Source organism: Haliotis cracherodii, unplaced genomic scaffold (assembly GCF_022045235.1).
Source record: "Haliotis cracherodii isolate W230 unplaced genomic scaffold, xgHalCrac1.p SCAF_9, whole genome shotgun sequence".
NCBI classification, from domain to species: Eukaryota; Metazoa; Mollusca; class Gastropoda; order Lepetellida; family Haliotidae; genus Haliotis; species Haliotis cracherodii.
This window is the reverse complement of record NW_027266343.1, coordinates 7,361,372-7,383,651: the sequence shown is the minus strand read 5'-3', so window position 1 is coordinate 7,383,651 and position 22,280 is coordinate 7,361,372. Positions and strand designations below refer to the sequence as shown.

The 22,280-nt window shown below is 39.5% G+C and overlaps 1 protein-coding gene across 1 annotated transcript in view; it reads left to right on the top strand.

The window, feature by feature from the left end:
• Positions 1-22,280, top strand: part of LOC139452728 (uncharacterized) — a 143,866-nt gene that overhangs the window by 22,423 nt on the left and 99,163 nt on the right. The window contains exons 2-12 of the mRNA XM_071234304.1: positions 2,387-2,687; positions 5,579-5,701; positions 6,563-6,631; positions 7,359-7,468; positions 8,716-8,783; positions 9,560-10,845; positions 14,066-14,175; positions 14,933-15,000; positions 17,369-17,695; positions 18,990-19,135; positions 21,135-21,285. Of these exons, the coding sequence (XP_071090405.1) occupies positions 2,531-2,687; positions 5,579-5,701; positions 6,563-6,631; positions 7,359-7,468; positions 8,716-8,783; positions 9,560-10,845; positions 14,066-14,175; positions 14,933-15,000; positions 17,369-17,695; positions 18,990-19,135; positions 21,135-21,285 (2,615 nt within the window). The 5' untranslated portion in view covers positions 2,387-2,530. The remainder of the gene's footprint in view (positions 1-2,386; positions 2,688-5,578; positions 5,702-6,562; positions 6,632-7,358; positions 7,469-8,715; positions 8,784-9,559; positions 10,846-14,065; positions 14,176-14,932; positions 15,001-17,368; positions 17,696-18,989; positions 19,136-21,134; positions 21,286-22,280) is intronic.

Genomic DNA, 22,280 nt, shown 5'->3' with positions numbered 1-22,280 from the left:
AGCGACGAGAACAGGTTTTACTATCCAGAAACACGTTATATGAATACAAAATTGCTTGTCATCGTATCCCAATTGCGTAGATCGATGCTCATAATGTTAATCACTGGATTGCCTGTTTCAGACTCGAATATTTACAAACCGCCTTCAAATAGCTTGAATATTACTGAATGCGGCGTTAAAAAACAAACAAACACAATTATAGGGTATTTAAAAGCATATTAGTCAAACATTTTCATCTTAAAGAAAAACCTCGTTAATCCGGACGATGTGGTTCACTATGAAATCGTCCGGATGATCAAACTTACCAGACTAATGAAGTATGTGCTCGTCTTCGTTTTTTCCGCTACTGTATCTGCTGCTGCTTAAACATATATTGTTTATTATATATATCGGCTTTAACATGTACATTTCGCGTTATAGGAATCGAACCACGGATTTTTTTATCCGAGGTCGGACGCCCTGTTCTCAGGCGTGCTGCACGTTCACATGATCAATATGTTAACCCCGTCAGCATGCTGACAAGATGAAGATGGCCCTGCGTCATATACACAAGTTGTCCGGATGTTTGGTTGTGGAGTAACGGGATATCAGTGTCTTTGGTCTCAGACATTTCGCTTACTGTGTCATAATGCCACACTTCACTGACATTCGTGACCAACTCGTGTTATTCCGGGACAAGCCGAATAGCGACTCGTGCCCCTCTCGTGGCCATTTTTGCGACGAGGTTCCGTCTAAGCGCAAACGGGCATAGCTATAAGAATTGTCTACTCGTTGCGTACTGATTCACTTATGTTTCCCCATATATTTTATCATTTCGGATGAAAATAAAAGCACATCGGGACATGCGGCATTATAAACCATGATTGAACACATATAACCGTATCTTGGGTATATTTTTAGACAAGACATGTGTAAAATCAAAAATTATTCTTGAGGGATTCTTTGACCGAAGAAGTTGAAATCATACGCGCATTTTGGTTTGCTTGTCGTATTGTCGCGCAAAACATTCATCGATAGGGGGACGATTCTTCTGGCAGGTTACGGAAAGGGGCGAGTTGTGACGAATGACTTGAGTGAGTGAGTGAGTGGGCGAGCGAGTGAGCTTCTCGCAAAATGACGCCGAGATATCGCGGGCTGAGATGGAATCGGGGTTGAGCCAGTGTCGAAGACGACTATCGGCTGACAGTTGATCTTACCGCCGGTCACCATCTATACAGCCCATACTCAGAAGCCATTTTTGCCACCCAATACCCGGCTCTCACCACTTCAAAAAACCAACTGTTTACGCACAGGCCTGTTTGTTTGTTGTTTAACGTCGCACTCGGCAATATTCCAGCTATATGACGACGGTCTGTAAATACTCGAGTCTTGAGCAGAAAATCCAGTGATTCACATCATGAGCATCGATCCACGCAATTGGGACACGATGACATGCATCAACCAGCAAGCCTGACCACTTGATCGATTAGTCGCTTCTTACGACAAGCATGCATAGTGGCCTGTTACGGTATATATGGGTTGCTGACCCGTGAAGATCCGGGGTAGAATAGGTCTTCATCAACCCATGCTTACCGTAAAAGGCGACTATGTTTGTCGTAAAAGGCGACTAACGGGAACGGGTGGTCAGGCTCGCTGACTTGGTTGATGCATGTCATCGTATCCCAATTGCGTGGATCGATGCTCATAACGTCAATCACTGGATTTTCTGGTCCAGACTCGATCATTTACAGACCGCCGTCATATAGCTGGAATATTGCTGAGTGCGGCGTTAAACAAAAATAATAATATATATATATATGGGTTGCTGAAGACCTATTCTAGATCTACCCCTGATTTTCACGGGTCAGCGTATTTCTATCCCGTATAAGTACACAGATGTAGTTTGTGGGTATCGGCGCTGTTTTGCTTTTGTGTTAACAATCATTAATCTAATATTTCTTTGCTGTCGAATTGCTTGGGTTGTTTTTCTTGTGTCTTCTGTAATAAGAATCAGTTTGTAGCACCCATTATGCTTTCATTTTCATCTCAACTAAGATTAGATCCCTGGTTTATATTTCTCACACATTAGGCTAGAGTCGCACCATTGCCCGTCTCCTTTTCACCACGCTTCGTCCGACTCGATAGTCGCGACGGAGTAAACAGGCCTGTTTCGCGCGCGGGAAGCGCTGTCCCAAACAACACGGGTGAGTCAGTACTAGCACGTGCTGTACGTGCAAGTCAATTTCAGCGCATGCGTATAGCGACGTGTTCCTTCTGTCGTCTGCATGAATGTTCATTTGGAGATGGCCAACAGGCACTTTGGGAGGTTTAACTATACAGTAATTTAATGGTCAAGTCTATAGCATGGTTGTTGTAAATATTGTTTTTGTGTCTGTTTGTGCCTCAGAAACAAGACAACTGGAAGAAAGTCGATCTCATACGAAGCCCTTATTCGGAAGGGTACTACATATACCCATTGAGCGGAAGTAAACGATCGAGCAGAAGGTCCCAAAGCCGACGACAGGCGAGGAGTTCCGGTCGGGGGGCAAGGATGTCCGACAAGAAATACTACACCAGGGAGGACGACGAGTTCTATACCCCGACAAGGATGCAGCTTGCTGGGTACGGGCGCCATATGTACGACAACCCGAATTTCGTGTACGACACGAGCCAGAAGCAGCGTCCATATCATATGGCTTCCAGTTCAGGTAAGGTGTTGTCTGTGGCGTTACTTCGATTTCGTTTCTAGTTCCGGTAAGGTGTTGTCTGTGTCGTTACTGTTATTTCGTTTCTAGTTCCGGTAAGGTGGTGTCTGTGGCATTACTGTTATATTGTTTATGGTGTGATCCCAATGTGAGCATTCACGATCATGACGTGAAAACACGTAAGCTGCATGCATCATTGGAGTTAATAAAATGCGCTAGGTTTAGGGATTTTTTAGGTGTCATTAAAGTTTGATGGGGAGGGGGGGGGGGGGGGGGGGGGTTGTTGTGCGGGCAGTCCTCTAAGGGGCCACAATTCACTGTGCAGAGTTGAATCCTTGGCAAGCCACAAACCTATGATCTTGGGTTGATTGTTTAATGCTTGGTCATCCCCTTTACCAGGGGCGAAACTACCATTGTAGCAGAAAAGCAATTGCTTACACCTTAGAAAAAAAGCACAATTTTTTACACATTGTAGCAGAAAAGCAATTGCTTACACCTTAGAAAAAAAGCACAATTTTTTACACCTTAAAAAGGACATTTTTTTGTAAGTAAAACTCAATTTACCACCTATGCAGTAAATCATTAATTTAAACTTGGTCGAACCTGATATTGAGTGTCCAATTTGAAAATCGGACTCTTTACACACTTAAGAATTTTAGTGTAAGATGGTTTGTGACATAAACAAACCGCACTCTCACAGTTTTTTTTTCATAATAATAATAGGTCGTCACACGTTAAAATATGAAAATATAAATAACCATCACATACTACTAATGAACTTGTGAAAACACAAAAAAGAAATATTACCGATTCGTTTTAATGTTCAAATATCATTTGTCTCCATGGATGTTTCTTGAATGAAAGTCGTAAATGTGTTGATGAAACACCTATACATACTACTAATGGAAAATTATAAAGATAAATAAATTGCTAATATTTGTTACAAATAACATCTGACATAAACAGTCACAAAATGCAGGAAATAGCTTTTTAAGAGCATCTAATTTTTTTTTAATTTCTGGTGGGCATGCCCTCAAACTTGGCTGCTGCGCCCTTGTGACATGCTTACACTTATAGTTACCCTATTAGTGCCCGTGCTACCCGTGCTCCTGGGTTTTACTACTGAGACCAACGTCACTTCGGCCTCTCCTCCCACATCAAGCTGACACCTCGTGATATGACTGGAATACTGTACAAAGCGGCATTCAGTCCAAACACCCGACTCCTCAATATTTTTCCCTAGACCAAACCCTGAACAAATCATGCGTTCTCCTATATAGTCATGCTTCTGGGAGGAACTGTACCAGTTGTAGGATCCAGGCCTGTTCCCCATGCCGAGAATGTACCATTACTGCCCATCTTGTTATAACATGCTTTTACACCAAAACCATACCTTCTGCATGAAGATCTGACATGGGCTCAAACGATGGAAAAAACAAAAGGCAGAGTTACTTCCCTTATTCAACTCTTCTTAGGACAGGATACAGCATGTTTTTTTTGTTTAAGAAAGAGAAAATTCAGTACATAGTTTCCAGGTTGGTATGATATATACTTCTAACAATAAGTTAATAGGACATCAAACTTTTTCATATGACTATGTCTGTCATGGCTGGTGGGTATGGCAACATACAGTCTTCAAGTTGTGGGTGTTCTTTAACTTGTTTTGAGTAGAATATGTTTACGAGGTCAAATGCATGCATGTAAGAACAGTTTTCATTTTGTTTGATCGGGACAGTAGTTCATGACCAAGTGGAAATGAGACACACTCACTAAGACAGATGGCTACTGACTCACTATGATAAGAATGTCTAAAAGTTCAACCAAAGATGGTGTATTTGTTATGGTACTGTGACTTTACACAATGTTCATCTGGCAGAGTGTTCCACAGTGCATGAATGGATTTATGTTGGAAACTTGATATGATTCGAACAAACAGGTTGATTTAATTTCCTTCCCCTAAACGGGAAATTTGTTAAACTGTATACTTACACTAGACGTGTTTTGTTTCATGTTATACAGATTTCTTATCTCAATATGGTTAAATACAGGATAAAAATGATAAATAAGCCACTGTAATTGAATGTTACTTTTTAAATAACATTATTTCCTTTAAAGGGGTGTTCAGAGCAAACATATTTTCAGTCTATCACAATGAGACCCCTATATAATTTTGGTTAATTTTTTTTTGAATTTCATTCTGGCTTATCCTTTAATCAAATTGGTCTGGTCTAATGTACAAATATTGAATGATTTACTTTAACATCCCAATCTCATTGAAATCATCTCATACTCTGATGCCATACCTCTCTGGATGAAGGTCTAAAACCATCTACCTCCATAGCGAGTAGCTTCAGGTGAACCCTGAAGCCAGCCTTTGGGGTGGGGTTACAGATGTTGGGCCCAATAAATAACATTCCAATTTCAAATATATTTCTTATTTGAGCCAATCAGTGTCAACTTATTAAAACCAATTGTCTTTGTTTCATTACTTCCACCATTGGATCTTGGCAAAAGAAAGCACAAAGCAATATGCCCTCAACAGTACACCTTAATATACCATCAATAGTACACCCTTTTGGATGTAGAAGGCACGGTTCTCAGAACACCCTCTTGCCTGTAGAAGGCACGGTTCTCAGAAAGGACAGGCTTTATTTCTTTTCATGTGCAACTACCTAATTACATTTGTTTTCAAGGTACTTGTCTGAGAATTTTGAAGCCTTGATGTTGTTTTGCTAACTGGAAAGTTTTCCTGACACAATCGTCTATGGAGTTGTCCTCAGATCTTTATGCACAGATATTGTATCGTTTCAAAAATCTGATTTCATTGCGATTGTTGAACATCCATTGATGTCTCTCATTGTGAGCTTGAGAAATTTAAACATTTTTATTTTCAGACTCCAGCAATGGAACTAGCCGATTATCAAAACGCCAAAAGAGCCACTACTTCCTCGCTGGAGTCATATTGTTTGTTGTTTTATTGGTTGTGGCAGCCATCGGAGTGGGCGTATATTTTTCAAGTATGTATATTTCTTTAGTCTTTCTTGTATTTTTGCTATTAAGAGTATGTTATGTACAGTAGGAAGCATGTTAGTCCTGGAGACCATACACACTACCCCGGTGAGAGCAGAGCAGCCATTAGCAAAAGACCCATGAAGATTCTGGGGTAGAATTGGTCTTCAGCAACCCATGCTTGCTGTAAAAGTTGACTATGCTTGTTGTAAAAGGCGACTAACGGGATCGGGTGGTCAGGCTCACTGACTTGGTTGATGCATGTCATCGATCCCAATTGCGTGGATCGATGCTCATGACATTAATCACTGGATTGTCTGGTCCAGACTTGATTATTTACAGACCGCTGTCATATAGCAGTAATAATGTTGAGTGCGGCGTTACGCAACAAACCAACCAACCATTAGCAAAACTGCATCTGAGTTTTACAGAATGGAAGTTCCTTTGTAACATGCATTTCAGTTTGGCCCATTTTTATTGTTAAAAAAGTTAGTAATTATAAGGAATAGCTATCAATATTCATGATAGAATCATGAATGGTGTTGGCAATCCCCCCATGCTTTTTGCAAGAGGCGACTAACGGGATCGGGTGGTCAGACTTGCAGACTTGGTTGATGCATGTCAATGTATCCCAATTGCTTATGATGTCAATCACTGGATTGTCTGGTCCAGACTTGATTATTGACAGACCGTTGTGATATAGCTGGAATATTGCTGAGTGCGGCATTAAACAAACAATCACTTGTTAGAATAACTCGTGCATCTAAAAAATTGGTATCAAGCCAGTTCTTGAATTCCAAAATCACGACAATGTTTGTGTGATTGCTTCATGGGACAAAAATCTTATTGATGCTGTTGTTGAATTACAGTGAACCAATCTACGCAAGGCAATCTCGATACAAGTGCGTCCAGACTAGAGACCCATTCAGGCAATCAACGTGAGTTGTTCAACTATGTACAAACTTGTGATGATATCACCAGCTGTAATAAGTCTGAATGACGAGGGTGACTATTGGGGTATTTTCACTATTGCAATTGCACTTCAATAGTAGCCCAAACTATGCAGTAGTATTGCGATGGTAGTAAACCATCTTTATGGCTTCATGATTATATTAGTCAATGTAATAGAAATAACTAAAGTCTGACAATCTCAAATACGGACATTTTCCTACCTATCACTACTCAAACCAAAGGGAAGTAACTCTAATCTGGAGTTGTTAAAATCCTCGCTTACCAACCACACAGACAGGCTTGAAATGCGCATAATATAATGTATTATTAACAACTAATTGCAACCACTGAAACTGTCGATTGTTAGGCATACTTTTGGCATTTTTAAACCATTGTGATAATTCAACAGTTTGATATATCATTACACTCTTACAAAGGACCACTTTTTTATGAAGTCTTACGGGTAAGGTTAGATTACTGAAATATATTTTATGAAATGTTTCTAAGTAAATAGTCTTTGCTCATTAACATGATGTACTTATCATGCATTTCAAAGTTGTCTCTTTGGTTTTGACTTCCTGTCAACACTGCCACGAATACAGACCAGAATAATCAACCAAGATTGACTATTGTGTAGACAGGCAGTTGCCATGATCATTCTCATAAGAGCGTTTTGGTATGCTGGCAATAAAACTAGACATTTTGCAATCCTAGCACCGGATGCAAAGCTGACCGTTCGAGCCGGAGATAAAACCTGGGAAAATCAGATGGCAGACACCCAAAGCATCCGGTTCAAGGAGGTAGCCAAGGAGTTTGAAAAGGAGGTATGGACATCTTCTTTGAGTGGCATTTAGAAGTTGGAATGGTAACTAAGACAAAATTGATGGATGAGCAACTTCTTTATTACAATTGGGCGACGTTTCGGTGTAAATTCTAACACCGTTATCAAGCAAATCATCATTTGCTTGATAATGGTGTTAGAATCTACACCGAAACGTCGCCCAATTGTAATAAAGAAGTTGCTCATCCATAACAATTTTGTTTTAGGTATGGACATGTTTATAATATTCTGCACAGACTTCATGATGACACTTGGCCATCATACACAGCCTAGATAATCATTATTGTAAGGGATCAGTGTCTCCAATTGCTAAGGATTGATTTGTATGTTACTATGGCCACACTTTTTATATTTATTGCACAGATGTTTGCTTGCCTCTGCCCAAAATATAGTAAATTTTTGTGTTGCTTGATACTTTTATTTGATCTGGAAGGAGTTTTGTGGGTTTATTAGTTTGGTGAGAATACGTAGCTGCTGATACTTTTGAAAGTGCAGGATGGTTAGTAGTTTTATAGTAACATGTATTATGTTTGTGCTCTTGAGAAGGCTTTCTTCGCTTTATACTGATAACTGTCAATGCAAGAAAATAACCAGTGTAGATTATTCGCCGAAACAGATTCCATTTGGCGTAAAGGGCAAAATAGCTGTGAAAATAATATGAATGGATCATTGAAAATCAGTGATGACACCACATACAGTGCATTTGATCAGTTGTGATTATTTATAGGGTTACAGCTGGTTAATCATGTGAATAGCCAATTTAGTTTGGTATGATTTTGAAATTATATATTTTCATTTTTTCTATTCCATCAAAGAATGGGCTGTGGGGCAAAAAGAATAACTTGTAACTATTTTGTATTTCATTTTATAATTGTGGCTTTTGGCTCCGGTCAATCATGTCCATAAACCCCAAAATAAGAAAATCTAAAATATGCTTTTGATGACAAAATCTCCGATCACAAGAATGGAAGCAGAGTACAGACGAATTTCAGTTTTAGTTGTCCAAACAGTGTGTGTGTGTGTGTGTGTGTGTGTGTGTGTGTGTGTGTGTGTGTGTGTGTGTGTGTGTGTGTGTGTGTGTGTGTGTGTGTGTGTGTGTGTGAGAGAGTGAGAGTGAGAGTGAGTGAGTGAGTGAGTGAGTGAGTGAGTGTGCATTGCTGTGAAGCCTGCTTGCCACCCTGGGCCTCCTTGTTGGAAAATAGTCTTTATTGTCCCTTCTTTCAACTTCAGCTTGATTCTGTCTTCCTTGCCAGTCCTGTGAAAGATGTGTACAACTTCAGCATGGTGTCAGGTCTCAGGTAAGTGAACACTTCATGCATGATGTGATACAGGAAAACTGGATTAACTGGAGCTGTCTTATCTAAGACGTTGACAAGGAAATCGACCAAAACAAATCTTTTGTTAGTTTAAACAACACTTGGCAATATTCCGGCAGACAGCGGATAGTAAATAAAAAACCTGGACCAATCAAACTAGTGATTAATATCATGAACAGCATACCATGCCATTCTAAGTGTTGACACGTTGCCTGAAAATGTTCTCACGAGAAAGCACTGGACAACTAAATCTGAACCTCCACATATTTGTTTCACCCAGTGGTGGCATCTGAATATGTTCACCAGCGATATTGAAAACTTATTTATCATATTATAACTGGTGTTACATTGCAATAAACCAATACGATAAACTTGGTATCACAATCCTATAAATATGCAAATGAGGGCACCTAGCAGGAACTACTTTCAAGCTCGATACATAGATGCAATAAACCATTGACTGACAATCCCACTTTTATTATTTGTTGTAGTATTTGTTGAGACACTTGTCCATTTGAAAATATTTGAATAGCTTTAGTTGCAGTGATGACATTTTGAACTGTTGACTGCATATCCAGGTGAGCTACAACGACATGGCACTATATATTTTTCATGTATTTCAATCTCAGATTCTGTGTTAGGTTATCTTCAATCATTACATGGTAAAAAAGACATTGTTATATTCAGTTGTTACATGGCTAAAAAAACCATTTTTTTATTTCTTATATATTTTATATTTATATCTCCAAATGTTACAGTTCTGGTAGTGTGATAGCCAAGGTTGAAGTTTTCTTCAAGACGGAGACTGTGGAAATGACTGTGTCACAGAAACAGCAGGTAGCCAACTATAAGGCCAACCCACAGACATTCCAGGTGGTGGTGAAAGAGGCCTTTGCAGAGAGGGCCAAAGAGAGAGCCAGAAATAATATCAATACAGGTCCAACATTTGACAGCTCAAGTGTAGAAACAGTTGTTGTGACCACAACTACAACCACCACAATGACCACCACACCAACAACAACCCCACAAGCAGCAACAACACAAGCAGCAACCACTCAAGCAGCAACAACTCAAGCAGCAACAACTCAAGCAGCAACAACTCAGGCAGCAACAGAAGCAGCAACAACTCAAACAGCAACAACTCAAGCAGCAACAACTCAAGCAGCAACAACTCAAGCAGCAACAACTCAAGCAGCAACAACTCAAGCAGCAACAACTCAGGCAGCAACAGAAGCAGCAACAACTCAAGCAGCAACAACACAAGCAGCAACAACTCAAGCAGCAACAACTCAGGCAGCAACAGAAGCAGCAACAACTCAAGCAGCAACAACACAAGCAGCAACAACACAAGCAGCAACAACTCAAGCAGCAACTACACAAGCAGCTACAACTCAAGCAGCAACAACTCAGGCAGCAACAGAAGCAGCAACAACTCAAGCAGCAACTACACAAGCAGCTACAACTCAAGCAGCAACAACTCAGGCAGCAACAGAAGCAGCAACAACTCAAGCAGCAACAGAAGCAGCAACAACTCAAGCAGCAACAACTCAAGCAGCAACAACTCAAGCAGCAACAGAAGCAGCAACAACTCAAGCAGCAACACAAGCAGCAACAACTCAAGCAGCAACACAAGCAGCAACAACTCAAGCAGCTACTACACAAGCAGCTACTACTCAAGCAGTAACAGAAGCAGCTACTACACAAGCAGCTACTACACAAGCAGCTACTACACAAGCAGCTACTACTCAAGCAGTAACAGAAGCAGCTACTACACAAGCAGCAACAACTCAAGCAGCAACAGAAGCAGCTACTACACAAGCAGCAACACAAGCAGCTACTACACAAGCAGCAACTCAAGCAGCTACTACACAAGCAGCAACAACTCAAGCAGCAACAGAAGCAGCTACTACACAAGCCACCACAACAGTCCAGACAGCATCAACAACCAGCAACCAGCCAGATGTAGTAACAACAACCCAGTCAGTTGTAACTACAACTACAATAGCAGCTCCAACCACAACTCCACCTCCAGAGCCGGAAGTTGGTGAGTAATGTTTTGTAGACAATACAATGGAGTTAGCAGGGGTCACAGATAGGGCCGGTCTGTTTGTAGCCATCAACCACTTTTCCAGTTTCATTGTTGAACAAAAAAAAAAATCTGCTGGAGACATCAGACTTCATTACATTCATTGACTTGACCGTCAAGACATCATTACTTTCATTGACTCGACCGTCGAGATGATATTACATTCATTGACTCGACCATCAAGACATCCAATTGGACCCTTTGCTATTTTACGTGTTGAGTTGCTCTTGCTATTAATGTTAAAAAAAACCAAAAATTCACAGATAGGCAGAATATCTATAAAACTATATGAAACAGCCTTTGCTGTTTTGACTGCTCATCTTCATATCTATATCGACTGCCCCTGTGGTCTAGTGGTACAGTGTCCGCCTGGAGAGCGGAAGGTCCAGGGTTCGATCCCCGGCCGCGTCATACTTGTTGTTACCATCGGCATTAAGGGCCTAAAACTAAGGACTGTTTGGCTCGGAGTCATATACTGTGTCTGTGAGATGTATTCATGTTAAACTGTGGCATGGTATCTCAGTGAGGTAGCACTATAAATCAGCATCAGTCCAAACTAGTAAAAGCAGTCACACACACACATGCATGCACATATGAGTGCAATAATCTTGGAGGCAACGTTAAACCCAATTTCATCTCACCTAACCTCATATCTATATGATCTGAGACAAGGGGACAAGATTCTGATTTAATGCTTCTACTTGACAATGGGCAATAGGAGGGGTTTGGGAACTCCAGGATTAGATCTTGTCATTTTTGTAGTTTTGAAATCGATGGTCCATTCCAGTTTGGTGGGTCGGTGCTTGGTTGTGCCCTGTTCTGACACAGGGTCTGATTTTGGCAGTTGTATGATTTGGTATTGTAGGCCTCTGGTGGAGTGCCCAGTTGAGGTGAAATGGTTGGTGACAAGTTTGTCTCTCTGGTTGGTAAAGCGTTCGTTAAGTAGAATGTAGAAATGATGTTTTGATTTTCCTACATATTGTTTACCACGTTTTGAGCAGTTGAGTAAGTAGGTTAGGTTTCTACTCTTGCAGCTAAAGTGTGTGGAGCACTTGTATTTCTTGCCTGTCGTTTGTGAACATTCATGCAGATTTGGCAGATTTTTTTGGCAATTGTCATCCAGTTTAGTGACAGTTTGACCGCTAGTTCAGTGTTCCCGTTTACCGGTAATTACCAGTTTTTTACCGGTAAAATTAGGCTTGGACCGGTAATTCATGTGACTGCCAGTCCCTGTGGACCGGCAAATTAAGTACCTTATAAATCTTTGTTGTTGAACAAAACATCTGTGATATTCATATGAGTACATTTTTTCAAACAAAGTCTGCATGTCTGTTACCATCAGGGTCTCTCCTTGTCTGTTTCTAGGTTAAATATCCATTTATAGCAACTTCGTCTCGAATATTAAAAAAAAAGAAGAGAAAATTGTGACTGAAGTTTGTGTAAATGACATATAGATCAAACTAAGTTACTTCAGAGATGACATCTTCGCACTGAACATGATGTTGAAAGAATTGAAACCAAATAATTTTCATGCGTTTTTTTATTTGTTGAAAGTTTGGACTGGCAAAAATTAGGAGGGACTGGTAATTTTAAGAGTTGCCAGTCCACAAGGACTGGCAGTTTCAAAAGCCAGCGGGAATACTGTAGTTGTGGGTTTGGTGGTGGGTATGTCATGGCTGCTTTCCCGGTGATATCTCTTTGTGTGTGGTTCTTCCTGTATAGTTGTGATGTGAGGGACTTTGACATTTTTTATGTGTGCAAGCATCTGACCCTGCTAGAAGGTGCAAGATCATTAGATCCGGCTTGGTATAGGTCTTCAGCAACCCATTGCTTGCCATAAAAGAGGCGACTAACAGGATCGGGTGGTCAAGCTTGCTGACTTGGTTAAGCATGTCATCGTATCCCAATTGCGTGGATCGATGCTATTGATGTCAATCAATGGGTTGTCTGGTCCAGACTCAATAATTTACAGACCGCTGTCAAATAGCTGAAATATTGCTGAGTGCTGCGTTAAACATCAAACAAGCAAGCCAGTTCTTGATTGTGGAACTGAATTGTGCAGTAATCTATGATGAAGATAGCTGGTTTAGTGTCTTCAGAAAGTTTGGGTTTTTTTGTTAAGAGGAATGTTCTCTCTGATGTTTGCTCTAAGTTTTTTATCCATTAAGATTTTCATAGGATAGCCTCTCCTCAGGTATACATGACCAAGTTATTGCTGTGGAACTCTTATTACGATTGCAAGGTGCTTATCATTTTGAGTCATAGTAATTGGCTATGAGGTACTTTGACCTTGAGATCTCAGATGTGGATTGCAAGAAGTGTATGGCAGATAGAAGAGCGTATCTGTTGTCTTGCAGTATAGGTCAAATTCTGGTTTGTGTGTGTTCTGTTTAAAAATGACCCATGTATCTAAGAAAGCCACCTAATCCCTTGAAAATTCATCCATTCATATTGAGGAAAATAGTGTATGCACCCCTGTGGAGAACTGACAATGTTATATATCTGGAATATGGTATCGCTTAATAAGTCCTACATGCTACTTACCTAATCTTTGTCCAAAGAGCAGGTTAAGATGATGATAAAAAGGTCAACAATGGCTGCCAGGATGAATAGTTACTCTACTGGTGACCAATAGGAAAATATTTTTGTTCAGCTCGAGACTTGGCATATTTGCTTTCATTGCTTACACTGTTATTGTTGGTTTGTTGTTTAACGCTGCACTCAGCAGTATTCTGGCTACATGATGGCGGTCTGTAAATAATCAAGTCTGGACCAGACAATCCAGTGATTGATATCATGAGCATTGATCCACGCAATTGGGATACGATGACATGCATTAACCAAGTCAGCGAGCCTGACCACCAGATCCTGTTAGTTGCCTCTTACGACAGGCATTGTTGCCTTTGACGTCAAACATGGGTTGCTGAGGACCTATTCTACCCCGGACCTTCATGGGTAATACTGATATTGATGTGTATTGGCAGGGCAATCGTATCACTGCATCCACAGAACAATATTTCTCAACTTACAGATTGTGACACTTGGACATCACTTTACTTTAATATGAACAGTGCTTGTTCATCAGAACTACAGGCAAACATTTAACTATGATCATGTGAAACCAAAGGTAAAGATGAATAAATGAAATGTGTGATAACTGGTTTGAGACTTGTTGCAGTGCCTGACTACAATGCCTCCTTGACCGTGGCCAACCAGCAGTGGAACAACGCACTCAACGACACCACCAGCGAGGAGTTCAAGAACATGTCTGCTAAAGTTGTTGCCCAGGTCAGTCATATGGCTGGAATATTGCTATCACTGTTGCCCCTGTTGTCACATGGCTGGAACATTGCTATCAGTGTTCACCCCTGTTGTCGTAAGGCTGGAACATTGCTATCAGTGTTGACCCCTGTTGTCACATGGCTGGACTATTGCTATCACTGTTGCCCCTGTTGTCACATGGCTGGACTATTGCTATCACTGTTGCCCCTGTTGTCACATGGCTGGAATATTGCTATCACTGTTGTTCCTGTTATCACATGGCTGGAATATTGCTATCACTGTTGTCCCCTGTTTTCACATGGCTGGAATATTGCTATCACTGTTGTCCCCTGTTTTCACATGGCTGGAATATTGCTATCACTGTTGTCCCCTGTTTTCACATGGCTGGAATATTGCTATCACTGTTGTCCCCTGTTTTCACATGGCTGGAATATTGCTATCACTGTTGTCTCCTGTTTTCACATGGCTGGATTATTGCTATCACTGTTGTCCCCTGTTTTCACATGGCTGGAATATTGCTATCACTGTTGTCCCCTGTTTTCAAATGGCTGGAATATTGCTATCACTGTTGTCCCCTGTTTTCACATGGCTGGAATATTGCTATTGATTGCTTAGGGTATTGGTTGGGAAGCCATGTTAGGGAAGCATGTGCTTATCACTCTGAAGATTTATAAGTCCATTCTTTATTGTGATATCACTTTGCTGCAATGGAGATGACCAATGATCACCGACTGCAACTTCAGTAGCGACATGTATATTTCAGGTTGATGAAGTCATGAAGAACAGTAACATGAGTGAATTGTACAACCGCACCGAGGTTTCATCCATGAGGTAAGATGACTGTTCTCTGTCTCAATCCATCATCTGTACCAGCTTCATGTTTTATGTCATCTTTCCTGTTTGTTTATTGGTTTCAGATATTTTAGGTGAAAAAAGCATCAAGCATTGTAACACTAAAATAACTTTACCATATATGTTTATTTTGTTCAAAGAATTATTTTCAAAATGTCTTATTTTGAATGAAAAATGGCAAACTAGCATGTTGTTTTCACAGCCTAAATATATAAAAGGAAAAACCAAATCTTTTTGGTATGTTTAGAAGATTCTTTCACCTGGAGTATCATTGATAAAGTATTTGTGTCAGCAGTGTGTTTAGTTGCAGTAACTTTTATGTGACATGTTTTGAACATGGTTATTTGCCAGCTGTAATGTTACGAGTGAGAGAACGTCTTGGTGAGTATTTCTTCAGGATGGAAGTACCTATAGGGGCTCGATGCTAGTTTATACATATTAGTGTTTACATATCCTAGATATTCCTACACTGTTGTTAGAAGTCCAAACCTTATGTTTACAGTAGAGACTACTCTAAGGTCTGAATTAGATCTAGATTAGTGGGTTTCTTGTAGTCATCTAGTTCTAGATAAATTGTCTTAGTCTCAGGATTTTTTTTACTATAGCAAAATAAGCCTTTCTTTGTGTTTCTGTAGATAGCACATTGTGCTTTTACAGGAATACCATCTATTTACTGTTGTAACTCATGAAGTAAGACTGGTTTTGTGTTTCTACCATGTCTTTATAAACATCGATAACACAGTGCTCTTTGAGAGTAACTGGTGATACAGTGGTGACTTATAGTTTACTGTCCAGCCTTGCACCCCTGAGAGAGGGTGTCAACTACAGAGGCTTCTTCTTCAGTCAAGGAGCAGTGGTATCAGAATTTATGCCGATTCAGCATTTGATCTTAACTCGGTGTTGGAATATACAATGATCAAGTATTTGCAAAAGAAAGGGCTTAACGCCATAAGCCATCAATGAAAATATGAGAACATAGGGAATGTGGGTAGCAAAGTTTAAGCATGGCAGATGAGCCTTGAAGACTGCCCCATTCCTTGAAGACCTGTCACATCAGCAAAAACAGAAATGGTCCAGAGAATCCACAATTTTGTGATGACCGACTGGTGATTGACTGAGCATCATATTACTATAGTTCAGTAGGCATGACTACAATCCAAGAGTAAGGCTTTGAACCCCTTTAGCACTGTCTCTATTCTCCTGACTTCCACCTGTTCCCAAACAGCTCTAGCTGGAACCCATTTTAACTGGAACAATGACATCATTGCAGCTGTGGATAACTTTTTGGACAGCCAAGAGAAGGACTGTGACAAAACTGGGATAAGATCCTTCCAACATCTCTCGCAAACAGTATGAAAGTATAGGGCTTTGGTTTTGGTTTGTTGTTTTACGCTGCACTCAGCAATATTCCAGCTATATGACGACGGTCTGTAATTAATCTGGTCTGAACCAGACAATCCATTGATTTACATCCTGAACATCGATCCACGCAATTTGGATCGCTGACATGCGTCAGATCGGGTGGTCAGGTTTGCTGACTTGGTTGATGCATGTCATCGTATACTAATTGCATGGATCAATGCTTAAGATGTCAATCACTGGATTGTCTGGTCCAGACTTGATTATTTACACACCGACGTGATATAGCTGGAATATTGCTGAGTGTGACATTAAATAACAAATAAGATAAAAAAATCTAAATACCCAAGGGACCACAGAAGCTGAAACTTTACATGCCTGTTCCGTCAATTGAAAAGATCTCAACAGGTCAGATCAGATCTGTTCCACAATATGCCATCATGTCTGTCAATTTGAGAAACACCTTATGACGTTTATGGTAATTTTAAGATGTTCTTATTTAACCATATATAGCTAAGCCTTTTGTAGGTTTTTTAGAACTATAACTTTTCTGTCAATCATTTTCTGTAGATTTTAGTGTTTTTATATGAACTGATATTTCATTGCATTTCTATACAAAACAAACCTTTAATTGGCTCTGGATGGTGTCAGAACTGTTTAACCTAAAAAACAACATTTTTCATTCTTGTGTTTTTCATTTCAAACAAATTCTGATCTGAAACCTGTAAATGGTTCTAAAACATAAACCCTTTTTACTTACAACTGTATTTGTGTGTTTGTTTGTTTGTTGTTTGACGCCACACTCTGCAATATTTCAGCTATATGACGGCGGTCTGTAAATAATCAAGTCTGGACCAGACAATCCAGTGATTTACATCATGATTATTTACAGACTGACGTTTTATAGCTGGAATATTGCTGAGTGTGGCATTAAACAACAAACAAACAAGCAAACAAACAAAACAATACCAGTATTTTTCCTCAACAGCCAAGGAAGTGTCATCGTTATCTTCATCATCATCTTCAACCCTGTGCCCCAAGCTGAGGTAAAACCAGATATCTTGGTCATCATTAAACAGCCAACAAAAATGAAAGAGGTTTTCAAAGAGGGGATACAACGGATGAAGGAAGAGCTTAAGAATAACCCTGACAAAGAACCCGTATCTGATATAGAATTGGATGAAGAAAGCTTAGACTTTGAACCAGTTTACAAGCCTTCACCATGTGAATCAGCCGTTATGGACGTAGCGTCCCACTGTAAGGCTGCATATGAAAAGTTTGTGGACATGGCAACCAAAGAGGGAGACTATTGCAAGTAAGTTATATGTTCTTTAAGACTGAAACCTGTGAAGATCCGAGGCAGAATAGGTTTTCAGCCACCCATGCTTGCCGTAAAAGGCGACTATGCTTGTCGTAAGAGGCGACTAACGGAATCGGGTGTTCAGGCTGGCTGACTTGGTTGATGCATGTCATCGATTCCAATTTCATGGATCGATGCTCATGATATCAATCACTGGAATGTCTGGTCCAGACTCGATTATTTACAGACTGCCGTCAAAAAGCTGGAATATTGCTGAGTGTGGCATTAAACAACAAACCAACCAAACAACCTTTTAGACAGAAATAAGAAAGCTGATTACAAGTCATTTGTTTGAATTTGTTCTTACTTTAGTCTCCTATTTGGATAGTTGTGTTGTGTATTAAGAGTGAATCATACTGTCTAATGTTGGTCATGTGTGTAGATACACCAGCCCGCATAGTAAACAAAAGATGCCAAGTTTTGTGTTAATGCCATATAGCTACAAGCTAAGGAATTGCTATGATTTTTTACACTGAATCACTATTGCTCCAACATTGATTGATGAAATAGGCTAATAATATAGAGAGAAACACGTAAACAATTTATATGTTTGCATTGGCCAAACGGTAATAAATCTAAATGAATTCTTTGTATTCCTCAGTCGCTCCAAGTTGAATTGCAGCGCCTGTATGTTGATTATTCTGCATTTGACTCACATCTTCTTTGAGGGGTGGTCTGGTAGCCGAGTGGTTAAAGCGTTCGCTTGTCACCCCGAAGATCTGGGTTCATTTCCCGACATGGGTACAATGTGTGAAGCCCATTTCTGGTGTCCCCTGCCGTGATATTGCTGAAATATTGCTAAAACTGGCCTAAAACCATACTCACTCATATCTTCTTTGAAACTTTTTCCTCCTGATTATTAAAGCCTTTCTAACTGTAAAAAAATTTACAATGGAACTCTTTGAGAAATAAGTTAGATATATAAATATTTAAGCCAATATTATTTGACCATTGGTGTGCCTGGACTTGGCATGATTATTCTCAGGCTGCTGTGTCATCTGGCTTTGATACTGCTGATTACAATGGAGAACAAGCGAAAAAAACATTTCTCAATGAATAAACTTACATAAGGCATAAATATTCTAAGTAGGACTATTCTGCATTATGTTACATCTAATATGAAAGCATACAGGTGAGTCACAGAACCTGTCTATCCTTTCTGTTAATTTGACTATATTCATAAACTATGTGGTAAAGCAGTCCAAACCCTATATTCACATGCATGTGTACTCCTGTATTCTTGTTACAGCCCCTATGAGTTCTATGTGAGCTGTCTGAAGTTCATGGTGAACTTCTTCAGAAAGGACTGCCATGTGTACCATGTGTCCAGTGCTGCCAACTACTTTGTCTCCCAGAAGGATCCCAGCATGGCACCACTTACATCCAAGTGTGCAGGTATGTTCTTGCTGTGCTTGCCTTGGTCAAACAGTTGGTGATTGTGCTCATAAGAGCATATTCTCTGGTGATAATGCTTGAACTGAAGCTGTATATCCTGCGGGAGCCATGTTTGGAAAATAAAGTGCCTTACCCTCCATGGCATGAAGTTCTGGCAGTGACCTGATTGCTTTCATTGGTTAATCATTTGACTTCTTCCAGACCCGTGAAGATTCCAGGGTAGAATAGGTCTTCAGCAACCCATACTTGCCGTAAGAGGTGACTATGCTTGTCGTAAAAGGCGACTAACGGGATCGGTGGTCAGGCTCGCTGACTTGGTTGATGCATGGCATCAATCCCAATTGCGTGGATTGATGCTCATGATATTCATCACTGGATTGTCTGGTCCAGACTCGATTATTTACAGACCGCCGTCATATAGCTGGAATATTGCTGAGTACGGCGTAAAACAACAAACAAACAAACCAACCAACCAACTTCTTCCAATTTTGAGCACACCTGACTGTAAGTCGTGTGAGCATATGTCATGTCTGACGTTTGAACGTGAATTGTGCTTCGTCCATCTCAAACATCATCTCCTCAGAAACCTCTGCACCAATGAAGCTGAGAACTTGTTCCCATTGATGACCGCATTTGTTCAAGAGGTTTGAATCTGATTTTGAAAATTGATAATGAAATTGTTTTTTATGTGTAGCTTGTTGTGGAGTTCAAAATGTATATATGTTCCAAGTTATTGGGATACTTTAAAGTTTAACCTTGATTTGACCATTGCAGATGACTTTACTGAAAGCTGAAACTTCTTTGACCATGATTAAACCATTTTCTTTCAAAATGTCTTGAAATTAGGTACTTGTATAGTTAGTAGTGGAACTCAACACTCATGTTCTCTTTTCACGATATTATTAATTGTTAACTTTATACTTTTGCATTTTGGCCATGCACCTGCCTCGTGTTATAATACTTTCCCTTTGTACTGTAAACAATGTCTTCTCAAAAAACAATTCGATCAATGAAGCTGTTACTTTTTCCCACCAATGATAACTCCTGAATATGTTCAAGAGGTTCGAATCCGAATTTCAATATTGACAGAGATGGTTATGATCATTATTCTGCCTTTTTTTGTACAAATTTTAATGAAATTTGATATTAATTTACTTAATTATGGGATTCAACACAAAATGTGTTTGTTTTTGCAATGTTTAAATTTGTTTTCATTAAACTTGTTTTGACTATGCTCTTACTTCTCTAATAATGCATACTTGCCTCTGTAAACCTCTTGCAAGAAGTTTTAAAAATAATAGGGCAACGGCACTGTAGCTCACCTGGATATGTAATCATCAGGCGAAAATGTCAAAAGTTTGAAAACAAAAGACACACACTAAACAAAACCTGCTTTTTATATTCAAATATAATCTGCATGAATACTTAAAATTCGCACAAAATCTAATGGATTGAACAAATTATGATGTCATAATAAAGAGAAACACACATCCCAAAGTCACTAATGTCCATTAATGCTAGATTTTGAGTCCTTTTGCCAAAACTCAAAATTTCAAAATAGTTTCTTGTAGTTTCAATTGTTTTCTCATTATTTAAAACGTCTTTTAAAAATCAAAATTACAAGTTTTTTCTCATTACTTTGATTAGTTTCTCATACATTTAATTATTTTCTCAAAATTTCGAGTTTTTGAAATAAACTTGAAATAATGAGAAATAATTGAAATTATGAAAATGTAATCGAGGTAATGAGGAAAAACTTGTGATTTTGAGGATACCAAACAAATGATTAAAATAACAAATAATTTCCATGTATGCTACCAAGGTGGCACCATTAGGCTTTCGTAGTGAAGAAATAAAAGAACACACACAATTTTTCTTTGCCTGTAGATACTTGAGGGTCAACAAAATGGCTTGAGGTGGGATATTTGGTAGTGAGGAAGAAAGTTTTTCTGGCCTAAGTGATCTGACATTATTTATGATTTATTTGTGTCTTATGCAGATGGCAATGGTCAGGTGAAAAATATCAACTTTGCACCTACCAGAGCAGATAACATTTGCTTGGATGGCAATGCTGTCAACTACATGGCTCACTTCAACTGTCCAGATTATCTGGACCAAGTACACTCAAATGAGACCAAAGGAGACTGCAAGTAAGTTCTCATTATTTTCAGGTCCCCATGGGGTTTCAGGACAGAGCCTTCTCCTAGTCTTTGTTTGTTGTTTGATCAATAAAAAATTCCAGAGAAATTGTTTCTGTGACCCTTTGCTGAATGAAGGTGTCTGGTTCAAGTCATCTTAGGGGTCAGCCATTGTATGCTCTTTAGAAGCTTGTGAACATTGCCATGTTGAGGCCCGGAATGTAGGAAATTATGCAATTGCTCCTAGAAGGGAGGTAACTGTGAACTAACCACGATCTTAGTTAATCTGAAAGATTAATTAATTTGCATTTTATAAATTATGGGAAATTTCGAAAGTATTTGCCAAGTTTATTATAACTGAACACACGGTCAAAGATTATGTTTGCAATAATGATACACTGACCAGTAAAAAATGATTTCAGAATACATGTCCTTGAAAGAAACAAATATGATAAACTTTGTAATGTTCCTTAGTTTTTGAACTTATCCAATCTCAAACTATGCATTTTTCATTCTTTCGATTTCGGTGTGGAAACTCCCTAGAACAAAGCCTCATGCCTAAAAAAACATAACACATAAACGTATCCCAACATCACCATGGTCACAACCTAAGCAAATGGGTCACTCATTGTAATCCTGTGCATAGCGACCCTACACAAACTGACTTCACCTGATTTCACCTGACATATCATTCTCTTTCTCATTGCCACAGTGTGGAGATATGTTCGAAGATAGAAAAAACATTTTTGAGTATTTTTGTGAGCTTCCTCCTGCTACATCATCAGTTGGCGTTTGTCTTTACAGGGTGTTTGTCATAATTCCTATGTCGTCCCTAACCCGGCCCCCCAAGCCAGTCATGTCCGATCTCGCCTCAAACCTGGATAAGGCCTTTGTTTCATTCAGACGTCAGAAGTACCGTATTTTCTTGGGTATAGTGCGCACTTTTTTCCCCAAAAACACAGCTGTGTAGAAGGTGTTGCGCATTATACACAAAATAAGTAGTTTTG